At 39.8% G+C, this 19,020-nt stretch overlaps 1 protein-coding gene across 1 annotated transcript in view; it reads left to right on the top strand.

Annotated features, from left to right (window-relative positions):
- Nsmaf (neutral sphingomyelinase activation associated factor) overlaps positions 1-18,963 on the top strand; it is a 66,355-nt gene extending 47,392 nt beyond the window's left edge. Inside the window, exons 13-31 of the mRNA XM_090338852.1 lie at positions 979-1,155; positions 2,162-2,241; positions 2,725-2,815; positions 2,922-2,985; positions 4,801-4,852; positions 4,954-5,074; positions 5,421-5,552; positions 6,553-6,595; positions 6,889-7,040; positions 8,306-8,414; positions 9,674-9,732; positions 12,882-12,949; positions 14,785-14,852; positions 15,170-15,293; positions 15,709-15,792; positions 16,645-16,795; positions 17,174-17,276; positions 17,406-17,515; positions 18,301-18,963. Coding sequence (XP_090194978.1) covers positions 979-1,155; positions 2,162-2,241; positions 2,725-2,815; positions 2,922-2,985; positions 4,801-4,852; positions 4,954-5,074; positions 5,421-5,552; positions 6,553-6,595; positions 6,889-7,040; positions 8,306-8,414; positions 9,674-9,732; positions 12,882-12,949; positions 14,785-14,852; positions 15,170-15,293; positions 15,709-15,792; positions 16,645-16,795; positions 17,174-17,276; positions 17,406-17,515; positions 18,301-18,395 — 1,883 coding nt within the window. The 3' untranslated portion in view covers positions 18,396-18,963. The remainder of the gene's footprint in view (positions 1-978; positions 1,156-2,161; positions 2,242-2,724; positions 2,816-2,921; positions 2,986-4,800; positions 4,853-4,953; positions 5,075-5,420; positions 5,553-6,552; positions 6,596-6,888; positions 7,041-8,305; positions 8,415-9,673; positions 9,733-12,881; positions 12,950-14,784; positions 14,853-15,169; positions 15,294-15,708; positions 15,793-16,644; positions 16,796-17,173; positions 17,277-17,405; positions 17,516-18,300) is intronic.
- Positions 18,964-19,020: the final 57 nt, after the last annotated feature.

The raw sequence follows: 19,020 nt of genomic DNA, 5'->3' as shown, positions 1-19,020 counted from the left end.
CTTCTGTACTCTGAAAAGGATGGTGAGGTTATTTATTCTTTCTGAATGTATAGGGCTTGGAAATGCTTTGTATGAAAGATAATCTGTGCATATCATCTATGATTTCATCTTTCCATAGAGGTATGCCCTCTCTAGTTCTATGCTGAGAATCCTTTCTATGCTCTTCTTCTTCTTCTTTTCTTCCTCCTCCTCCTCCTCTTCTTCTTTGTAACAGTTTGTTTTCCTTTCCTTAGTCCTGTCTTGCATATATAGGTGCTGGCACAGTAGTAGTTTACCTCTTCAAGATCTAAAAGAACACAAAGATGGTTTTATTCTGACTTAATACAAAATGAGAGAAATAATTGTTCCTTTATCTGTTTCTTAAAATGAATTATAACAATATATTTGTAAGAATTCTATGTTATTGTGTGAATACTATTTACTACCAAGCCATATTTACATATTCGCAATACTTTCATTTATTTAGGTTATATCACATTGGTAAGTGTAGGATAATAATTCAATACATTTATTAATTTTTTCTCTCCTGGGTCTTACACATATTCATATCATGCATATATTTATGAATATTCATGCAGATATTTGTAAGCGACTACTTTGGGAAAACTAATGAACAACCTACATTTCATTACTTTAAAATGTATATTCTAGCTGGCTGTTGGTGGATTAAACCTGTAGAATCCTAGCTTCTCAGGAGCCTGAGGTCTGAGGGCAGTTCTAGGCAGGAAAGTCTATGAGACTCTTACCTACAACTTAAAAAAAAAAAAGCCAGAAATGTGGTGTGGCTCATGTAGTAGAGCTTGACAGCAACCAGGCTCTGAGTTCAAGCTCCAGTAACTGGAACAATACGAAAAAAATACACTCAAGAAGTTTGTGGCAGAGGCTCAGTTTTTAAGCAGCTAGTCTTACGTGTGAAATAAAAGTGAGTCAATTACTTATGAAGTGCAGTAACCAGCCCCTGGGCCTGTGTCCCGTTAGAGAACCACGTTACAGAGCACACTGCTGAGAGCTACATGCTGCAGTGGCAGCGAGGACATCTATCCAACTACCAGTATCTCCTGCACCTCAACAACCTGGCCGACCGCAGCTGCAATGACCTCTCTCAGTACCCCGTGTTTCCCTGGATAATTCATGATTATCACAGCACAGAGCTGGGTAAGGACTGCATATGTGGATGCTGACAGAGCCAAATCTCCCACTTTCATCTTCACTGATAGTTTTTAAGGAGAGATGACATTCCAGTTTAGAATTATGATGTGGTAAGTGAAGAAGGTAGAGCTTATTCATCTTCATTTCTAAATATACAAAAAAGATTTTAATCAGTTTTTCTAAGTATAAGCATCCAAGTTTTGAAATATTTAATTTTTTCAATGAAAATTATGACTGTCGATCAAATTATTTTCAAATAGTAATAAAAATTATGATTACTCCCCTCAAACTGTTCATTATAAAAGATCAAAAAGGAAGAAATAAAAATCATCTGTTAATTACTGAAAGCCATTTTAGTTTTGTGGTACATGGACTTCTATCTTGTTCCCTCAAATTGTTTTAATAAAAATGCAATTATATTTTGAATTTTATTTTATAATTTTTTAAAATAAAATTAGTTGCTTTTGACAGTTTCTTGAGTTGAACCTTTGTAATTAAAAGAAGTAACAGATTATCTTAGGAATTTAAGAAGAGTATGATAAAGAGCTTTTTAATTCCTTTAATATTTTGTTCATTTAAAAAAATTTAAAGCATATTTTCTTTGCCAGTCCTGGGGCTTGAATTCAGAGTCTCAGCACTGTCCCTGAGCCATTTTGCTCAAAGCTAGCCTCTACCCCTTGAGCTATAGCTCTGCTTCTGGCTTTTGGTGGTTCATAGGAGATGAGTCTCATAGACTTCCTTACCAGAGCTGGGTTCCAAGTAGCCACGATTATAGGTGTGAGTCAATCAGTCCCTGGAAATTGTTTATTTATTTTTTTTAGCAGAAATCATTGTTTAAAGAAATGCACGAAGTGTTGCCAGGTTAGAGTTGGCATTTTTAAGGAGATGTTGCTATATAATTAATATTCTTCATGGATTTATATCTATTTAAAATGACTTGTTAGAAATAAGTATGTATATTTGGATCAGTTCAAGAGCAGTATAAGCTGAAGTTACTTATTTATACTTACAGACTTGACAAATCCAGCCACCTTCCGGGATCTTAGTAAGCCAGTGGGAGCCCTGAATAAGGATCGACTAGAGAGACTGCTGGTATGTGGACAGGATGCAGGATGCTTGGTTTTTAAGTATCTCAGTGAGCCCTGGACTGTGCTTTCTCCCGGCCTCAGAGGAGAGCTTGTAGGAATACCTCACTGGGCCTACAGAATGGGTTGTCATTCTTCTTCCTACCACCAATGTCACTTCTTATTACTATTTGCATCTTTGGTCTAGTATTCATTCTGGAACTAGGAGGGAGACCCCTCTAAGGCTTTTCTGAATTCTTTTCATGAAAGTACAAAATCCATTCTGTTTTCATCCAGTCCAAATGCTGTTACCACAAAGTTAAGTAATCTGAAGAACCTATAGCAGGAATGGTCACTGATTCTCTTCCTTTGTTGTCCTCAGTTCTTCCTGCCTAGAAGGGACTGAAGGGGAAGACACTGTGGTTGGACCAGTTCTCTTTCAGGCAGCGACTTCTTGTGTCAGTCACTATTTTCTGGCAAGCACTTAGCCCTGTTTCTTCCTCTGTTATAGACACGCTACCAGGAAATGCCCGAGCCCAAGTTCATGTATGGAAGTCACTACTCTTCCCCAGGCTACGTGCTCTTTTACCTCGTCAGGATTGGTAAGGCTGCTCAGCAACCCCCAATGCAGTCAGTTCCACTTGGCCTCTCAGATTACACTCTAGTGTCAAGATATACAAATGGTAATCTGTCTCTCTCTCTCTCTAGCTCCAGAGTATATGCTATGTCTGCAGAATGGAAGATTTGATAATGCAGATAGAATGTTCAACAGGTTCGATATAAATGTCTCTTTTACCTTTTTGATGCTTTCTAATTCCACATGCATGAGATGCTTATTTTAATTAACTACATACAAACAAAACTAAAATATTGTAAAAGTTACTGAGAGCCATTCTCTTTCACGACATGGGTGTGAGTATATATGTGTGTGTATAAATGGTAGAACTTATTTTTAAATAGAGACTTTTTTCCCTCTTGTAGGTTAATAGTAGGTCTCGATGTTTTCCCCATATTAGATATACTTCAAAACTGATTTTTTTTCAAAACAGTTACTTTTGTTGTTGTTGTTGTTGTTTTTATTTTTTTGCCAGTCCTGGGCTTGAGCTCAGGGCTTGCGCACTGTCCTTGGACTTTCTCAAGGCTAGAGCTCTACCACTTGAGCCTCAGCACCAATTCCGGCTTTTTTCTATGTATGTGGTACCAAGGAATCGAACCCAGGTCTTCGTGCATGCTTGGCAAGCACTTTAACGCTAGGCCAAACTCCCGGCCCCAAAATAGTTACTTTTTAAAATTAATATATCATGTTCTAACATAGAACATAATTTATTTAAGCTATTTTTCTTTGTTGAGAATTGAGATTGGTTTTAACTATTTATCATTTTAAGTTTTTCGTTTTCTGGTTTTTTTTTTACAGCAGAGTGTGGTTAGTAGGTAGTGGGCACATTTGAACTCAGGGCCTTATATTAGCTAGGCAGGTGTTTACTGCCAAAGCATACCTTCAGCCCTATTTCTTCTGATTTTTTTTTTTTTTGGTTGGCCATGGGGCTTGAACTCTAGGCCTGGGTGCTATCCCTGAGCTCTGCAGCTCAAGGCTACCCCTTGAGCTACAGTGCCACTTACAGTTTTCTAGTGGTCTCTAGTGCCCTTGCTGGCTTTGAACTACAATTCTCAGATCTCAGCATCCTGAGTAGCTAGGATTACAGGTGCAAGCCAGCTAGTCTGCTGGTTATTTTTAAGGTAAGGTCTTGCTTCCTGCCTGGGCACATGTGTAGACTGCCTGGATAGATTTCCTATGTAGCCATACCCAACTTCTTTCCATTAAGATGGAGCCTCATGAACTTTTCTACCCAGACTGGCCTGGAACTGCTATACTTTTAATTTCAGGCTCCATCCAGCAGGTACATGCCATTGCATGCAGCTATTGGATGAGAAGGTCATTTTGTGAACTCTTCTGCTGCCTGCACTGGCCTTGAACTGAGATCTTCTTCTTCTCAGCTTCCCAAGTGGTAGAATCAGAGACATGAGGTAGTAGCATCTAGCATAAACATTTTATGATTCTTAGTAACTCCGCTACAAACTGAAAATAACTTACAGCAAATACACACGTATTCGTAACCCAAATAGATAATATTTCCTTTTTAAAAAATTTAAAATGCAAAGAAGAAAATCAAGTTCCTTTGGTATCCTATCCCCACATACATTATAATGTTGTTCTTTTGGTTTATATCTGTCTGGTCTTTTCTGGAACACTTCGCACATCTGTGACCTCTTAAATCTGCTGTTAAAGTTGTTGTGCTGACCTCAGGCACTTTGAATGAGGCAGTGTGCGTGTGGTAAGTGGGTGTGGTAGTCAGTGGGACTGGGCCTCCACACTCAGCCCTGTGACCACAGAACTCACACACAGAGCTCCCTGGGCCCATTTTTCTCCTCTGTTGAGGGAAGAGGATATTCCCATGATGCTGAGAGTGATGAGTGAATGAGGTGCCTGCCACAGTAGATGTTGCAGGCATAACTGCCCAGGAAGTCCTGTAGCTGCTGTTGCCATTAATTAGATTTTACTTCCTGGGAATCTGTTTCTCACGCTTAGTATTGCAGAAACCTGGAAAAACTGTCTGGATGGTGCCACCGATTTCAAAGAGGTAAGGGTTCATGAAGCTTAATGATTCCCAGGGCTTGTAGTTTTTGAACTGCTTTAAAAACATGTCCTCACTATTCTTTACTTTTCCCTTTGAACTTACAGTTGATTCCAGAATTCTATGGAGATGATGTCAGCTTTTTAATCAACAGTCTGAAATTGGATTTGGGAAAGAGGCAAGGAGGGCAGATGGTGGATGATGTTGAACTTCCCCCGTGGGCCTCAGGTAGGTACCACCTTGCAGCCTCTGTGTCCTGTATGTCATTAATTATTTTGTGGCTTCATAATAATATTCTCTAAATGAAACAATATCAGTCTGTTTGGAAGTACTCTGAGTCTATGAGTTAATAATCATATATTCAAGAGGCCTAAATGTTATGCAAAGGGTTCTTGCCATTTCTTCCTCTCCTCTCCCCCCAAAAGCTTTGTTTCATGTCATGGAGAAAAATCTTCATTAGAAATATGTACTTCTTGCTTCTCCTAGAAGCTTCACCTATGTATGGATACCCAAAAGAAATGAGAGGAAATAAAGTGGAGGCAGTGTGATGTTCTGATTGAATCTAATCTGGTAGGTCCTAAGGACTTTCTCCAGAAGAGTAAGGATGCACTAGAGAGCAATTATGTGTCTGAGCACCTTCACGAGTGGATTGATCTGGTATTTGGCTACAAGCAAAAAGGGAGTGATGCTGTTAAAGCCCATAATGGTATGTAGTGTTCATTTACATCTCAGTGTTTGGTAGAACAAAAACAAAATAAAACAAGTATGGTAGTGCAGGCCTATAATCCTAGCAACTTAAGAGACTGAGACAAGAGGATTGTGAGTTGAGGCCAGCCTGAACTACATAGAGATTTTTGTCTCAGAGAAAACAAAAAAAATCTAGAACAATCAAATTTTTTTCTACAGAAGGATGGACTTACCTTAGAAAATATGGTTCCATAGATACTGAGAAGGAAAGAGGCTCTTTACCTACCTCTCCGTGATCCCCAAATATAAGTTTTCTGATTTAGTCTATAGAGTCATCTCTTAGTATCCGTTACCGGGACTGGTTAGGGAGGTGAGGACTGGTCCTAGAACCGCTGAGGATACCAGAATCTATGGAAGTTCAAGTTCTATGTGATGTTGTAGTGTCTGCATATTATCACACACATCTTCCCATATATTTCACACCTTCCCTAGACTACTTATAATTACACTACAGTGTAAGGACTGTGCAAACTGTGATCACACTGTATTGTTTAGAGAACAGTAAAAGAGTCTGTAGTGATCTGTGTAGACGCAGCTTTTCTTTGAGTAGTTCCCAGGTGCAGTTGTGTGAATTCACGGATTAGACCTGTGGGTACCTGCGTGTGTCCATGAGAGGTTCTCATCCCATTTAATGTCTCCAATTAAAATGCAATCAAATTGAGGACAGTGACCTCACTTCCATTGAAGGGCTCCAGAGTTTCTTTTTAATTAAACAGCCAAGAAAATAGCAATTTCCCTCCTCTTAAGCTTCACCGTGTCCCCAGGTTTCTCTGAAAATCCAACCTGGGGGCTATCCTGGCCTTCCAGTTATTAATGCTATGAGGCGAGGAGAGGTTTTCACAATGCAAAATTAAATCTCCGTGAGCACAGTTTTGAATTGTTAGTTGTTTTGTTTAAATTCTAAACAGGAGACCTACTGAATGGCACACTTTTCAATAGTGTTTATATCTCTCTTTCAGTATTCCATCCACTGACTTATGAAGGAGGTGTTGATTTGAACAGGTACTTACATGTCCATAAGGTGTTCTTCTCTGAATTATAAAATACCTCTGTTATGAATACAGTTATTTGAGAATGTTAAGATACAAACATTTAAAAACTGAACTCTGTCTTGTTTTCACAATGGTGAAATCAAAGTTTGAAGACTCAGAAGATAATGTAAAGGTCAGGGATGAGGCAGTCCTGACTTAGTGTTGCTCTTTCCTTCGAGGGTTCCTCTTTCCCCTGATTGTTTGAGACTGCTTTTAGGGAACTTGAGTCTGGTGGCTCACTGCGTTATCTGTTCTGTTCTAAAGCATCGAGGACCCCGATGAGAAAGTGGCCATGTTGACCCAAATCTTGGAATTCGGGCAGACACCAAAACAGCTGTTTGTGACACCGCATCCTCGGAGGATCACCTCCAGGTTTAAAGCCCCCAGTTATAATGCTTCGGTAGAAGATTCTCCGGGTAAGTTGTATGAGGACAATATGCATAATGGTTCCTGAAGAGGAAAGGAGAAATGAACACTTGTGTTTAGAAAGAAGTGTTTTTCTTGTTCTCTTTTTTGTTTTATTTGTTTATCATTGACTTTCAGAGAAATCAGACCACTTTGTTTTTCTGGTCATTCAGTGGCTGAGAAGTGGCTGTGTTTCTTTGTTTGTTGCTCTGGTTCTCTTCCTTTTCTGTGGGTTGACAAACTCATATTTCCATCTTACCACTTCCCTTTTCATGCCTACAGACCTGGCCTTGGTTCATTTTACCAGTTATCATGCACCTCCTCTTTTCTGGAAGTGACTTCCTCTGTCCCCAGCCACCTGCCAAGTCCACATACAGATCTTGAGTGCATTTCAATCTCCTCTGCCTCTTTGTATGACTGTTGCTTATTCATCACATGACAAACACGCATAACATTGTTCAGTCCATGTATTACTAAGTGTTAACATGAATGTGACAGGGGTTACCTCACCTCCAGAATTAAGAGAAGGGGGAAAGGACTCTCACACACTCACCTTCCTTCCATTATTCATCCTTCCTCTTTCATGTAAGAAAGCCTTGGGCACGCAGGCTCCTAGGAAAAGCCAATAACACCCTGTGACACCTTGGCAGCTAAGTCACTGCTCACTTTTTGCCTACAGGCTGCTCCACTGAGAGCTGAGTCACTCTCCAGCATGCAGGCGCAATGTCCTGTGGTAACCCAAGTAAGCCAGGAGTGCAGCTCTAAGACACTCTTATGTTTCAGGGCTAAGGCAGGAAGACTTGTGATGCCATCACACCCTGTGCTCGCCTTAGTCATTAGACATAACCACCTTCACATGACTTCACATGAAACAAAGGGGAAGCTGTTCTTAATAAGAAGTGAAAGCATAACCTCTCCAGCAACCCTGGAAGACATGGATTTCTTCTGTGCATTCTAAGGCAACTGTGGGGGATTTGCAAAGAATGCTGAGAAAGAAATGGTTACTCAGTCTTCATTGTCTGGAATTCCTAAGTTGACATATAAGTGAAAACTTTGTCCATGGTTTTAAGAACCTAGCATTCTAAGATAACTTCTAAATCTTGCTGTTCAGGATTTGTTTCTTTGATGATCATGGAACATTCCAGCAAGTGCATTTGAATGCAGTTATATTTTGGTTGGATGATTTTTCTTGTTTGACTTTTATACAAAATATTGTTGCATTGCCAATAGTTGTGTGTTGGTAATTTAGTTGACTCACTCTGATGATTTACTGTAGTCTCCCCTGGTGAAGAGTCTTTTGAAGACTTGACTGAAGAAAGCAAGTCCCTGGCCTGGAATAACATTACTAAGCTGCAGCTGCACGAACAGCATAAAATCCACAAAGAGTAAGCATGTCTCTATGTCAAAGTTGTCATCTCAGGCGTGTGATTTAACTTTCAGCCAAGTCACCAGGGAAAGTTTCCTGTCAGAGATGCCTTTGGTTGGTTTTTATACCCTCTGTATGTCTATGGTGAGCTGCCACCTAAAATGGAACTAGCAAGGGAAGGTTTGGCACTATATGATCTGTGTTAATCTCCAGTGTGCTATGAGATGGGCTCAAGACAGCAGCTGGCACCATAGATACATGGCCCTTCTAGTTTAAACCCTGTGAAGCTACATGACAAATTTGGTCTGTCCTCTAGTCCTGAACTCATTGATAATGTGGGAGAAATACACCCTTTTAAATAGATGAAAACAAAGATGGATATTTATGTATGTATATAATTATTGTATGTTTATATATTTCATATAGGTATGAGAGAACACTTTTCTGAGTTTTCATGAATTTTTTTGACAGTCCTGGGGCTTGAACTCAGGGCCTGGGCACTGGCCCTGAGCCTCTTTATGCTCAAAGCTAGCACTCTAACACTTGAGCCACAATGCCACTTCTGGCTTTTTCTGCATATGTGGTACTGAGGAATCAAATCCAGGGCTTCATGTATGCTAGGCAAGCACTGTACCACTAAGACACATTCCCAACCTACAAGAACTTTACAATACTTGTAGGTCAAATTAATTGGACTTGCAGTTGGACATTGGGTAGGTAGAGCTGTTCCCTGTGCTCTCTGTAGAGAGTGCTGATGGACGCAGCTGGCAGGTTCAAGAGGCAGTGGCCTAGCAGCACAATGGCATCTTTCCGTCTTCTCCAGTGGCCTGTAGATTTTATAATCCAGGACACTGGATGACATGAATATTCCTCAATATTGTGCATGGGATATCCTATACCTTTTAAAAAGACATACCAAAGCCACATAAATGCAGCTTCAAGAAGGCTGTTAGGGAAGTTAGATTCTGATGGTCAGAGAAGACAGCACAGAGGGAGTTGCATTGAACAGGAAGAAGCATTTGCCAATTGTCAGAAACATATCACACTTTGCCTGTGACAGCTTTTGAAGCTAAAAGTTAGAAATGTTTTGGGAATGTAAGATGCTGTCTGAGCAAAGCGGCATTGTGAGGCAATGATTTGGTAATGGCAAGTGTACCCAGGAGACCGATCCTGCAGACAAGTTCTAAAGAGAACATTAAGGAGACTTGGAAAATTAAGGCAGAGCCAGTGTCCCAGCACAAGGCTGTTAGTCTTTTATGGATCTTTGTTTTTAAACAGGGCCGTTACAGGGATCGCTGTGTCTCGCAATGGATCCTCAGTCTTCACAACATCACAAGGTATGTTTTCTACCCAGAATATCTTAATTGGAATCATCAAGTGCCTGCATATTGAACTCTTGGTCAAGGAGGGTATTTGAAGTGCTGCCTCCACAAAGAAAGTAGACCTAATGCCATTTACCTGTGGTATGTCATGTAAAATTTCTTTATAGTTTACCAGAAGCCAAAGAAAAGATCTGCTTGTTGGTTGTGTTCCTGTTTTTCTGTATCTGTGATTAGTTGTGGTCTTTCTCTCCTGCCAGGAAAGGCTCTATATCTACTTGCTGGCTCTTGCCATGCCAGGGTCATGCCAGACATATATATGTGTGCTAACACACGTGTGCAAAGACAGATCTGTGTTGAATTTTTTAGTTTATCTTTCATCATGTGTCTTTTTTTGGTAACATTTAGCTTGAAATGAGTCCATGTATTGCTAGTAGACCTATACCTTATCAAAAGTATAAACACAAAAATGCTTTTGGTAACCATATAAATGCCTTTGCACCCATATTTTATGGCTAAATCAGAATTTGGCTATCTTTACCTTATAAAAAAATAAGCAAAATGCAGTTCTTGCTGTGCATACTCTATGCCCTTACAGCTCTGTGTAATAGATAAAGTGTGTAGCTCATGTTGTATTCGAGTGCTGGAAGGTGTGTAGATACGGAGTCGCTACCTTAGTTATCCTGCTTGAGTATTAAGACAGCCAGTTTTGGTCTCCTTTGTAGCTGTTTACAGTGAGGTTATTTGGTTCTATCCTTGTTTACCACAGAATTACATTCTTCACCCATTTGGGGCTAGTGTTATCTAACTAAGCACTTCCAAGTAAATGAGTTACTACCCCTAGAAACCCTCACTGTGGTTTGCTGTGTGGAACATTTCATCCCCTTCTCTTCAGGATTTTCCATAACACATAGAAAGAGATTCTAACGTGGAAATTCCTGTGACTTTCTTTAGGATACAGATCCTCATCATTCCAATCCGGGTCCCAAGAAGGGAATTCAGGTCTTGTCGAAGGGAACACTTCAGGTCTTCTCAGGATGTCTACTTGCTGAGTTTGCCAGCCTTTGAGCAGCTGACAGAAGGCTTGATCTCTTAGCAAAGCCTATGCTGTTAGCTAGATTTGTCTCACATGCTTTGGTAATCCTTCAGCTCATTGTACTTATGTCATCTGTGGACCACAGGTTTTGTGGGAATCGAGGCTTCAGATCTCTCATGCTTAGTATTAAGTACTGTATCACTTCCTGGTGGATTTGCCAAATGCAGGAAAGGGAGTTCGGAAGGGTTGTTTGATTTTGTGTCTTAAGTGAAAGCTTTTGCTTTTTGTGTTGTTTTTTTTTCCACATTTGGATTTTCATGGTTTGCGTTACTCATTGATATGCATCCTGGTGCATTTGGTATGTTCAGGCATTTGGTATGCCATTCCTAGCACTGGTCACTTATGAGATGGGCTCTTCCTGAGGTCTTTCTGTGATCTCTTGTGGTATAGAGAGAAAATCTTCAAGGAAAACATCTTTCCACACCTGGCCTGCTTACAGTGTATGCTGTAGGCTGCCCAGACTAATTACATTTACTAGTCTTTGCGGTGAACTCTCAAAGGCAAGTTTAGGAAGATTTCCAACATTAATTAGAGCCCCCAGGCAATGCCATGTTCATTCCTCTGTCTTGGTTTTCAAGTTAATCCTGTGGAATGTCTGCTTGAGCTTGTATTTATAAATTCTTAGTAAATCTGAGTAGCTTTGTTACTCAGAAGGAATTCTGTAAGATTTATTCTGGTATTGTTTTGCATTTAAAAATTAAGAAAGGGATTGTTACCTATATCTACTATGGAACATTTACAGCACAGTAGAGCATCATAATTTGTGAGTCTGAGCTTTTGTTGTTTTGTGGTGCCTGACACATTGAATACATGACTGGCAAATGCTCTATTTTGAGCTACACTCCTTGCCCCGTGGCCCTGTAGGGTGTGTGTGTGTGTGTGTATGTGTGGGCGCGCACACGTGCGCGTGTGTGTGTATCTGAACCTTTTCTACCTTATTTTTACATTAGTCTTGGTTTTGCCTGATCTGGCCTCAGATGGCCATCCTTCTACCTCAGTTTTATGCATAGCTGAGATTATAGGCATACACCACCATACTTAGCTTGCTCTTTTGAGATAGAATCTTGTTAACTTTTATGGAGACTGACCTTGAACTTTCGTTCTTACATCTCCTCTCCCCCTGTAACTGTAATTAAGCATGCCCAACCATGACTAGTCTTGTTTTATAGGAGATTATTTTGGCAAATTCATAAACCTTGTATGAGGCAAGGAAATTAAATCTTGGACATTTTAATTTTTTTATCCTTTTGAAAGTGATTCTTTTGGCTGGGAGCATAGCCTAGTGGTAGAGTTCCCGCCTAGCATGCATGAAGCTCTGGGTTCAATTCTTGGTACCACATACACAGAAAAAGCCAGAAGTGGTGTTGTGGCTCAAGTAGCAGAACACTAGCCTAGAGAAAAAAGTGTCCAAGGACAGTGCCCAGGCCCTGAATTCAAGCCCCAGGACTGGCAAAAAAAATGTGTGTGGGGGGGGGGAGAGCAGGAGTTAGACCTAGTGATAGAGTGCTTGTCTACCATGCATGAAGACCTGGGTTTGATTCCTCAGTACCACATACATAGAAAAAAACCAGAAGTGGTGCTGTCGCTCAGGTGGTAGAGCTCTAGCCTTGAGAAAGCCCAAGGGCAGTGCTCAGGCCCTGAACCAAAAGCCAGGACTGGCAAAAAGAGAAGAGAGAGAGAGAGATAAAAAGCAAAACAAGAAAGTGATTCTCTTGATAAATGTTGGCTCTGTACAAGAGTGTCAGTATATAATTAGGCTATTCGTTAAAGTATTTCAGAGTGCTATATTAAGATTCCCCTCTCCCTCCTCTGTAACTGTTGAACTCATTTCGGTTACCCAGCTCACTCTGCATGCAATCGTGCTGCATTGTCAGCAGTATACCTGTCTGTGTTGAGGTTTCTAGGGTTAAAATTTTGTTCCTTCATGTTCACAAGGCCTTAGGTCATCCAGACACATCTGTTCCAGTTCCCCTTAGAAGTACACTGCTGGCTTCTGGGAACAAAACGGGCAACCATCATGTAATGTCTGTCATGGTTAGGAAATCTTATACTTCTTCTTTCTCATTGTAAGATTCCACGTTGAAGATGTTTTCGAAAGAATCCAAAACATTGCAAAGAAGTATATCATTTTCAAATATGGTAAGTTGGATTTTCCAGTGTGATAAGAGAATCCCATGTCATACTTTGTTTTATAGCCACATAATAGTGTTTGATTTTTATATTCCCATGTTGCATCTACATAATTTAAATTAGATTATTTCTATATTTGATTTAATTTTTTTCAGGTTGGTTTTTCTTGTGCTCTTATTTTCAACATAGTTTAAAAAAAAATTGCCTATAGACACAAAGGATTCATGTTTTCCCTTACATGTGGAAGCTAGATTTAGCTTCTGAACTTTTAAGTAAATACATATTGGGGGGGTATATGAGTATATACAAATACATTTACTGAAATATGATAGATTCGAGGGAGAACTGAAATAGTGTAGTTCCTTTAAAAGGTAGTCACAGTTCAGCAAAATAACACTGGCAGGTACTTGAAAGTGTTAGAATGGGGCCAAGGGAAAAAGGGTGGACAAATGAAGAGGGGAGCATGCAGTCAAGAATCCAAGGGGCATCCTACAAAGTTAAGAAAAGTGAGGGAAGGACATACTAAATCCATTAGCACAACGATGTTCATTGCAGCACTATTTACCATAGCAAAGATATGGAACCAACCCAGATGTCCCTTAGTTGATGAGTGGATCAACAAGATGTGGTATTTGTACACAATGGAATTCTATGCTGCTGTCAGAAAGAATGACATCGCCCCATATGTTAGGGAATGGAAAGACTTAGAAAAAATCATATTAAGTGAAGTAAGCCAGACTCAAAGGAACATAGGCCCAAGAGTCTCCCTCATTTGTCAAATTCAGTAGAAACCTTGGGCTTTCCTAGCAGAGATTTACAATAGAACAAAATCTAGAGACATAAGGCCAAATAGTATGACGCTAAATGTAAGGACCTCCAGGATAAGGAAACAAAAGCCATATAATGAATGATTGTTGTCCTTAATGTACTATGTTATCTCTTATCTCTTTTGCTATCCCTTGGTTATCTCATATTGTTATAATATTTCACCTTGTTATCTGATATATTTTATATATGCTTAATTGGTTATTTGAAATTGGATAGGGAAGGGGGAAATCAAAAAGAGCAGGGGGAGGGGTGAGGGAAATGGGGACCATGTCATGAGAAAGGGTATCAATGTTTGTGAAGTAATACACCTTCTATCTGGTGAATACAATGTAACCCTTCTATTAATTACAATAAAAAAAAAGTGAGGGAAGGAATGGGTAGGGGAAAGATGGGTGAGAATGTTGAAAGGAGTACAGTGAGCAAAATATATTGTATTCATAAATTGCTTAATTAAGTGGCATCTCTTTTATACATCTACATAGATAATAAAACCTTAAAGTAAAAAAAAAAATGAAGAGCTACCTAGTGTAATTCTCCTTAATAAAGCTTTTAACTACAGGAAGAAATGTTTGTCAGTTAAATAACTGAATTTCTGATTTAGTTGGCATACAGTGCAACAAGCCAATTCTTCTAAAAGGATCTATTTTTAATGTAAATCATCCAAAAGGTTTGAAATTCCCCAAGGAATTTGTAAGTTTTTCTTGCATACATGACTTGATAATCCTTTTCATGGTTGAAGATTATCCCCAACACCCTTTCATCAACCCAGTGCTTCAGGGTCCAAGAGTTGTCAGACTAGACTTCACCCACTTGACACATTTGGATAGCTGAGAGGAAAGTGTACTTTTACAGTTTGTCGTGATAGACAAACTGCATAATTATGAGCAAAGCCACCAGGGAATTGGAGCATTGACTTTGGTGGTGGGGATGGGGGTGGGAACCTATAAAATAGCTGTCCCATGTTGCAGGTTTACAAAGTAATGCAAATTGTTAACATCAAGTCATTTGTATTTCAGGCTTTATCATCGTGTTTACTTTTACCAGGAGACACCACTGTCATCAGCTCTTCTTGGGACAACAACATGTACGTACCTACCTTTCAGCATGTTCGTGTAATTCTGCACGTGGAGTGGCTGCCCGTGGACACGGGCACAGGGGGGAGTTAGAGTCAAATATCATTATTAATTACTCCAACTATAATCTTTTTGTTTCTAATTTTAAACACAGGCCACATGAGGAAATTGCTAGTTTAAATTCCATGTTGAATATTCTAGTTTACTAGGAGAACAAGTAGCTTGTAATTTTAGTGGGCCGTAATAGTATAGAATTAAACAATATTATTTCTTAAATGTGAGCCTTATATGCTGGAAGATTATGTTAATTGCTCTTGTTGTTTCTTAGCTATTTCTATTCGATAGCATTTGGAAGACGCCAGGACACATTAATGGGACACGATGATGCTGTTAGTAAGATCTGTTGGCATGACAACAGGCTATATTCTGCATCATGGGATTCTACAGTGAAGGTTTATATCTAATTTTTAACTCAGTATGTATGGATATATTATATTAAAAAACATTGTAAACACCTGTTGTTAAAGTGTTTTCACTTTTCTCACAACAATGAAAGGACTTGTATGGATGTTTTGTTTATTTTTTCTTGAAATGTGTGCATGTTAATAGGCAAGTTATCACCATTTCTGAGCAGTGTTTAACTGGTGGGGTGGGGGTAGAAGGGGGGCAACTAGACAGGTGTAGTGTTCATTCAATAAAGAGTTGTAGAGAAGTGCACAGAGGCAAGTCCTCTTAGTGGTATGACGAGCTAGTAACTCATAACTCAGAAGGTTCGAGTAGTCATTCATAGATATATTTTACAAAAATCTGAAACATACAAAGGCTTATTCTTTAGGTGGGCATACTCTGCAATATGTTTCATCCTAGGTGTGGTCTGGTGTTCCTGCAGAGATGCCAGGCACCAAAAGACACCAGTTTGACTTGCTAGCCGAGCTGGAACATGAAGTCAGTGTGAGTACAGCCATAAAGCTCTGTGGGAAGCTGAGTTTCCAAGGCCCTGGGAAGAAGGCTGGGAGAAGTCTCTTGGTGTTTGTTATATGAGCTCTTTCCCTTTATTTTGCTTATTTGGGAAGATTATAGGTTAACTATGTTCTATTTTTATTTAGTTGACTCATTAGATTTATAAGTATACATTACTTTTTTTATTCCTTCCCATTTTTTTGTGCTTTTCAATAATTAGCTTCTAACCAACTAGATTTCTGAAATGTCCATTTTAAGGTGAGCTCTGTTATCCTATGTTTCCTGGCCTGAAGGGTGGAGGGGACCATGTGTCTAGAAGGCCCCCTTCCCACAGCCAAGGACAGTGACTTGTTAGGATGGCCACGTGTACTGGCTTAGTGGCAGCCGAACAGAACTATGGCCCATTTTCTTTACTTCGGTCACATTGCTGCATCTTAAGACTCTGAATTGATACCTAATTTTTATAGTCATCAGATTATGAGCAGAAATATTTAGTGAGATCTCCCACTCCACAGATCCCTCAGTTTGGCATCTCACTGTACTAAATCCTTCATAAAGTTTTCTGAGGTCAGATTTAGGCTATTTGAAAAGAAAAAAAAAACAGTATTGCAGCTACCCTAGCAGTTCTTTATTTTCATTGTTGCTTTATAGTCACAAGCCTATGAAAAATACTTTGTATCATGTAGTAGTATACTATTGAAATGCACCTGAATTAGGCACTGCAGTGTACTCAGTGCACAGTAGTGTTACCTCTCCTTGTGATCAGCTCTTTGAATCAGCCTAGGATAGCCACTATAATGACCTTTAATTCTAAGTGGGTGTTTGTCTCTTATTCTTCCTCAGGTAGATACAATCAGTTTAAATGCTGTAGGCACACTGCTGGCCTCAGGCACCAAAGAAGGTACAGTGACTATCTGGGATCTCAGCACCGCCACATTATTGCACCAGATCTCATGCCATTCAAAGAGTGTATGTGATACTGCGTTTAGCCCAGGTAAGAATTCAGAGCAGGTCAATTCAAGTTTTAAACTTAAAAAGAAATGGTTCAAAGGAAAGCACTGCTTGCAGCTAAGAGGTTTTGTCTATCACTATGCCTGTTTGTGCCAGGGTACTGGGTACTTGTGGCATTGGTTCCTTGTAGAAAAGCAGAATTGCACTTCTCATTAGCGAAATCAGTGAACAAGACGTAAATGAGTTCATACCAGAGGGTCATCTCATTCCTGGATCTCAGGAACAGACAGAAGAAGCATTTCAAGGAGAGTGTTGTCATTGCATAAGTACAGAGGATAAGGGAAAACAGACATCAACTCTCAGAATAATCTAAAGCACTCACTGAGGCTGTCTTCCCCATCCAACTCCCCTTCTGTTGCAGACAGTCGCCATGTTCTCAGCACAGGAGCCGATGGCTCTCTAAAGGTGATTGATGTGCAGACAGGAATGCTTATCTCCACCATGACATCAGAAGAGCCCCAGAGGTACAGTTCCTGCAATGGTGAAGACGTTTCCCAGCACCTTCTTGGTTATTTCGTGAATGTTGGTTTGACCAGTGTAACATTCTCTTCCTTCATGATGCTAAGCAGATTATTTCCTCATAATTCTTGCAGGTGCTTCATCTGGGATGGAAATTCTGTTTTATCCGGAAGTCAGTCTGGTGAGCTGCTTGTTTGGGACCTCCTTGGAGCAAGAATCAGCGAGCGAATACAGGGTCATGCAGGTAGTGTGTAGTTGTCTTGGTCCTTCCTGCTGAGACACTCAGGCCCTTTTCCATCCAGAAACCACCCTCCTCCTCCGACAGAAAACACCTCATGTATTCTTCAGGCACTGAACACTTCCCTTGAGTAGTGTTGGCAGAGGTGATCTCTTCTGAGGCTCAGGGTTGAGAATGTAATGCCACGGTGTGGACTCTTAGGAGATGCGCAGCGTGATCATACATCGATGGTGTATGTGAATAGAACTATCTACTATACAAGGCGGCATTGAATGTGGATTCACTCTTGTTCTGCTTGCTGACATCTGCATGCTTTCTTCCTGAGCATTTGGATTGTCTTGAGTTTTCCATTCTTGTTTCATCTCTCCACCTCTTCATTGTCAGGAGTGAGCCGTTAGTTACTTCCCACCTTTGTTTTCTAGTATGTGGTCATTTCTTTTGAAACTACACATCTATGCCTTCCCCTCCTAAATGAGTAGCTTGACAGCTCTAGTTCACACATCAGGAGAGGAGGTGAATCAGCACGTGGTCATTGGTCATTTCTTCCCTTGTGACCTGTTGTAGTTCATTGCATTATTCCATGCTGTACCTGTATGTCTGTACTTTTAAGCTTTCAATATAAATGGCTTATTGTTTTCAAGTTCTCTTTACCAAGTACTTAAGTAACACAAAGATTTAAGAGCAACAATGAAGAGGTTAGTTCTTTTCTCTGCAAATTCCTAGCAAGAAGCCTCACAGTTTATCTTTGCTATCTTTATTCCTTCCTAATCAGACTTTATTTTTCCTCTCAGGTGCTGTAACGTGTATATGGATGAATGAACAGTGTAGCAGTATCATCACAGGAGGGGAAGACAGACAAATTATGTTCTGGAAATTGCAGTATTAAGTGCCTTTTCCACTTCTGAGTGTTACCGTGAACTCTAGAGTTTGATATTTTAAACCAAATGTTTAAATGAACTGGTGAATGTGCAATGATACTAATTCGAAGTCTTGCCACCACATGGAAAGTTTGTGGGTTTTAACTTTCTGAATCATGGTGACTTTACTGAAAGCCATTTGTTGCCATCCTCTGAATCAGAAAAAATAAGTAGAGTTAGGAAGGAGCATTGTGTTTTAAGGCAGAAAACTGCCCCAGTATAATGATGATTTGAAGATGGACTGGCCCTTAGAGAAGCTTAAGAGATAAGTGAACAGCTTAGAACTTTCCAAGACAGGGCACTATGTCCTCTGCCACTTTGGAATCACTTCTTCCTAATCTGTTACAGTTGCTGCCACTAGTTTGTGGGTGTGTGTTCATATAGTGGTAACTTTCTATAATGCTATACCCAAATTCTAAGAACCTGGGGAAAGATTAGCAGATCTTAACAGTTTCACTGTGTATGGGAACCGTTTGTATTTCATTAAGCTATTAAATGCTCATCTTTTCTACATTAAAATATTTTTCTGTAATGAAAGCAGTGTTCCTTTTATTCAAATGATTAGACCAAGAGATTTGGAACTACAAGCATTAA

This window comes from Megascapheus bottae, chromosome 9, assembly GCF_031878675.1.
Source record: "Megascapheus bottae isolate mThoBot1 chromosome 9, mThoBot2.hap1, whole genome shotgun sequence".
NCBI lineage: Eukaryota > Metazoa > Chordata > Mammalia > Rodentia > Geomyidae > Megascapheus > Megascapheus bottae.
This window is presented reverse-complemented; position numbering and strand designations above follow the sequence as displayed.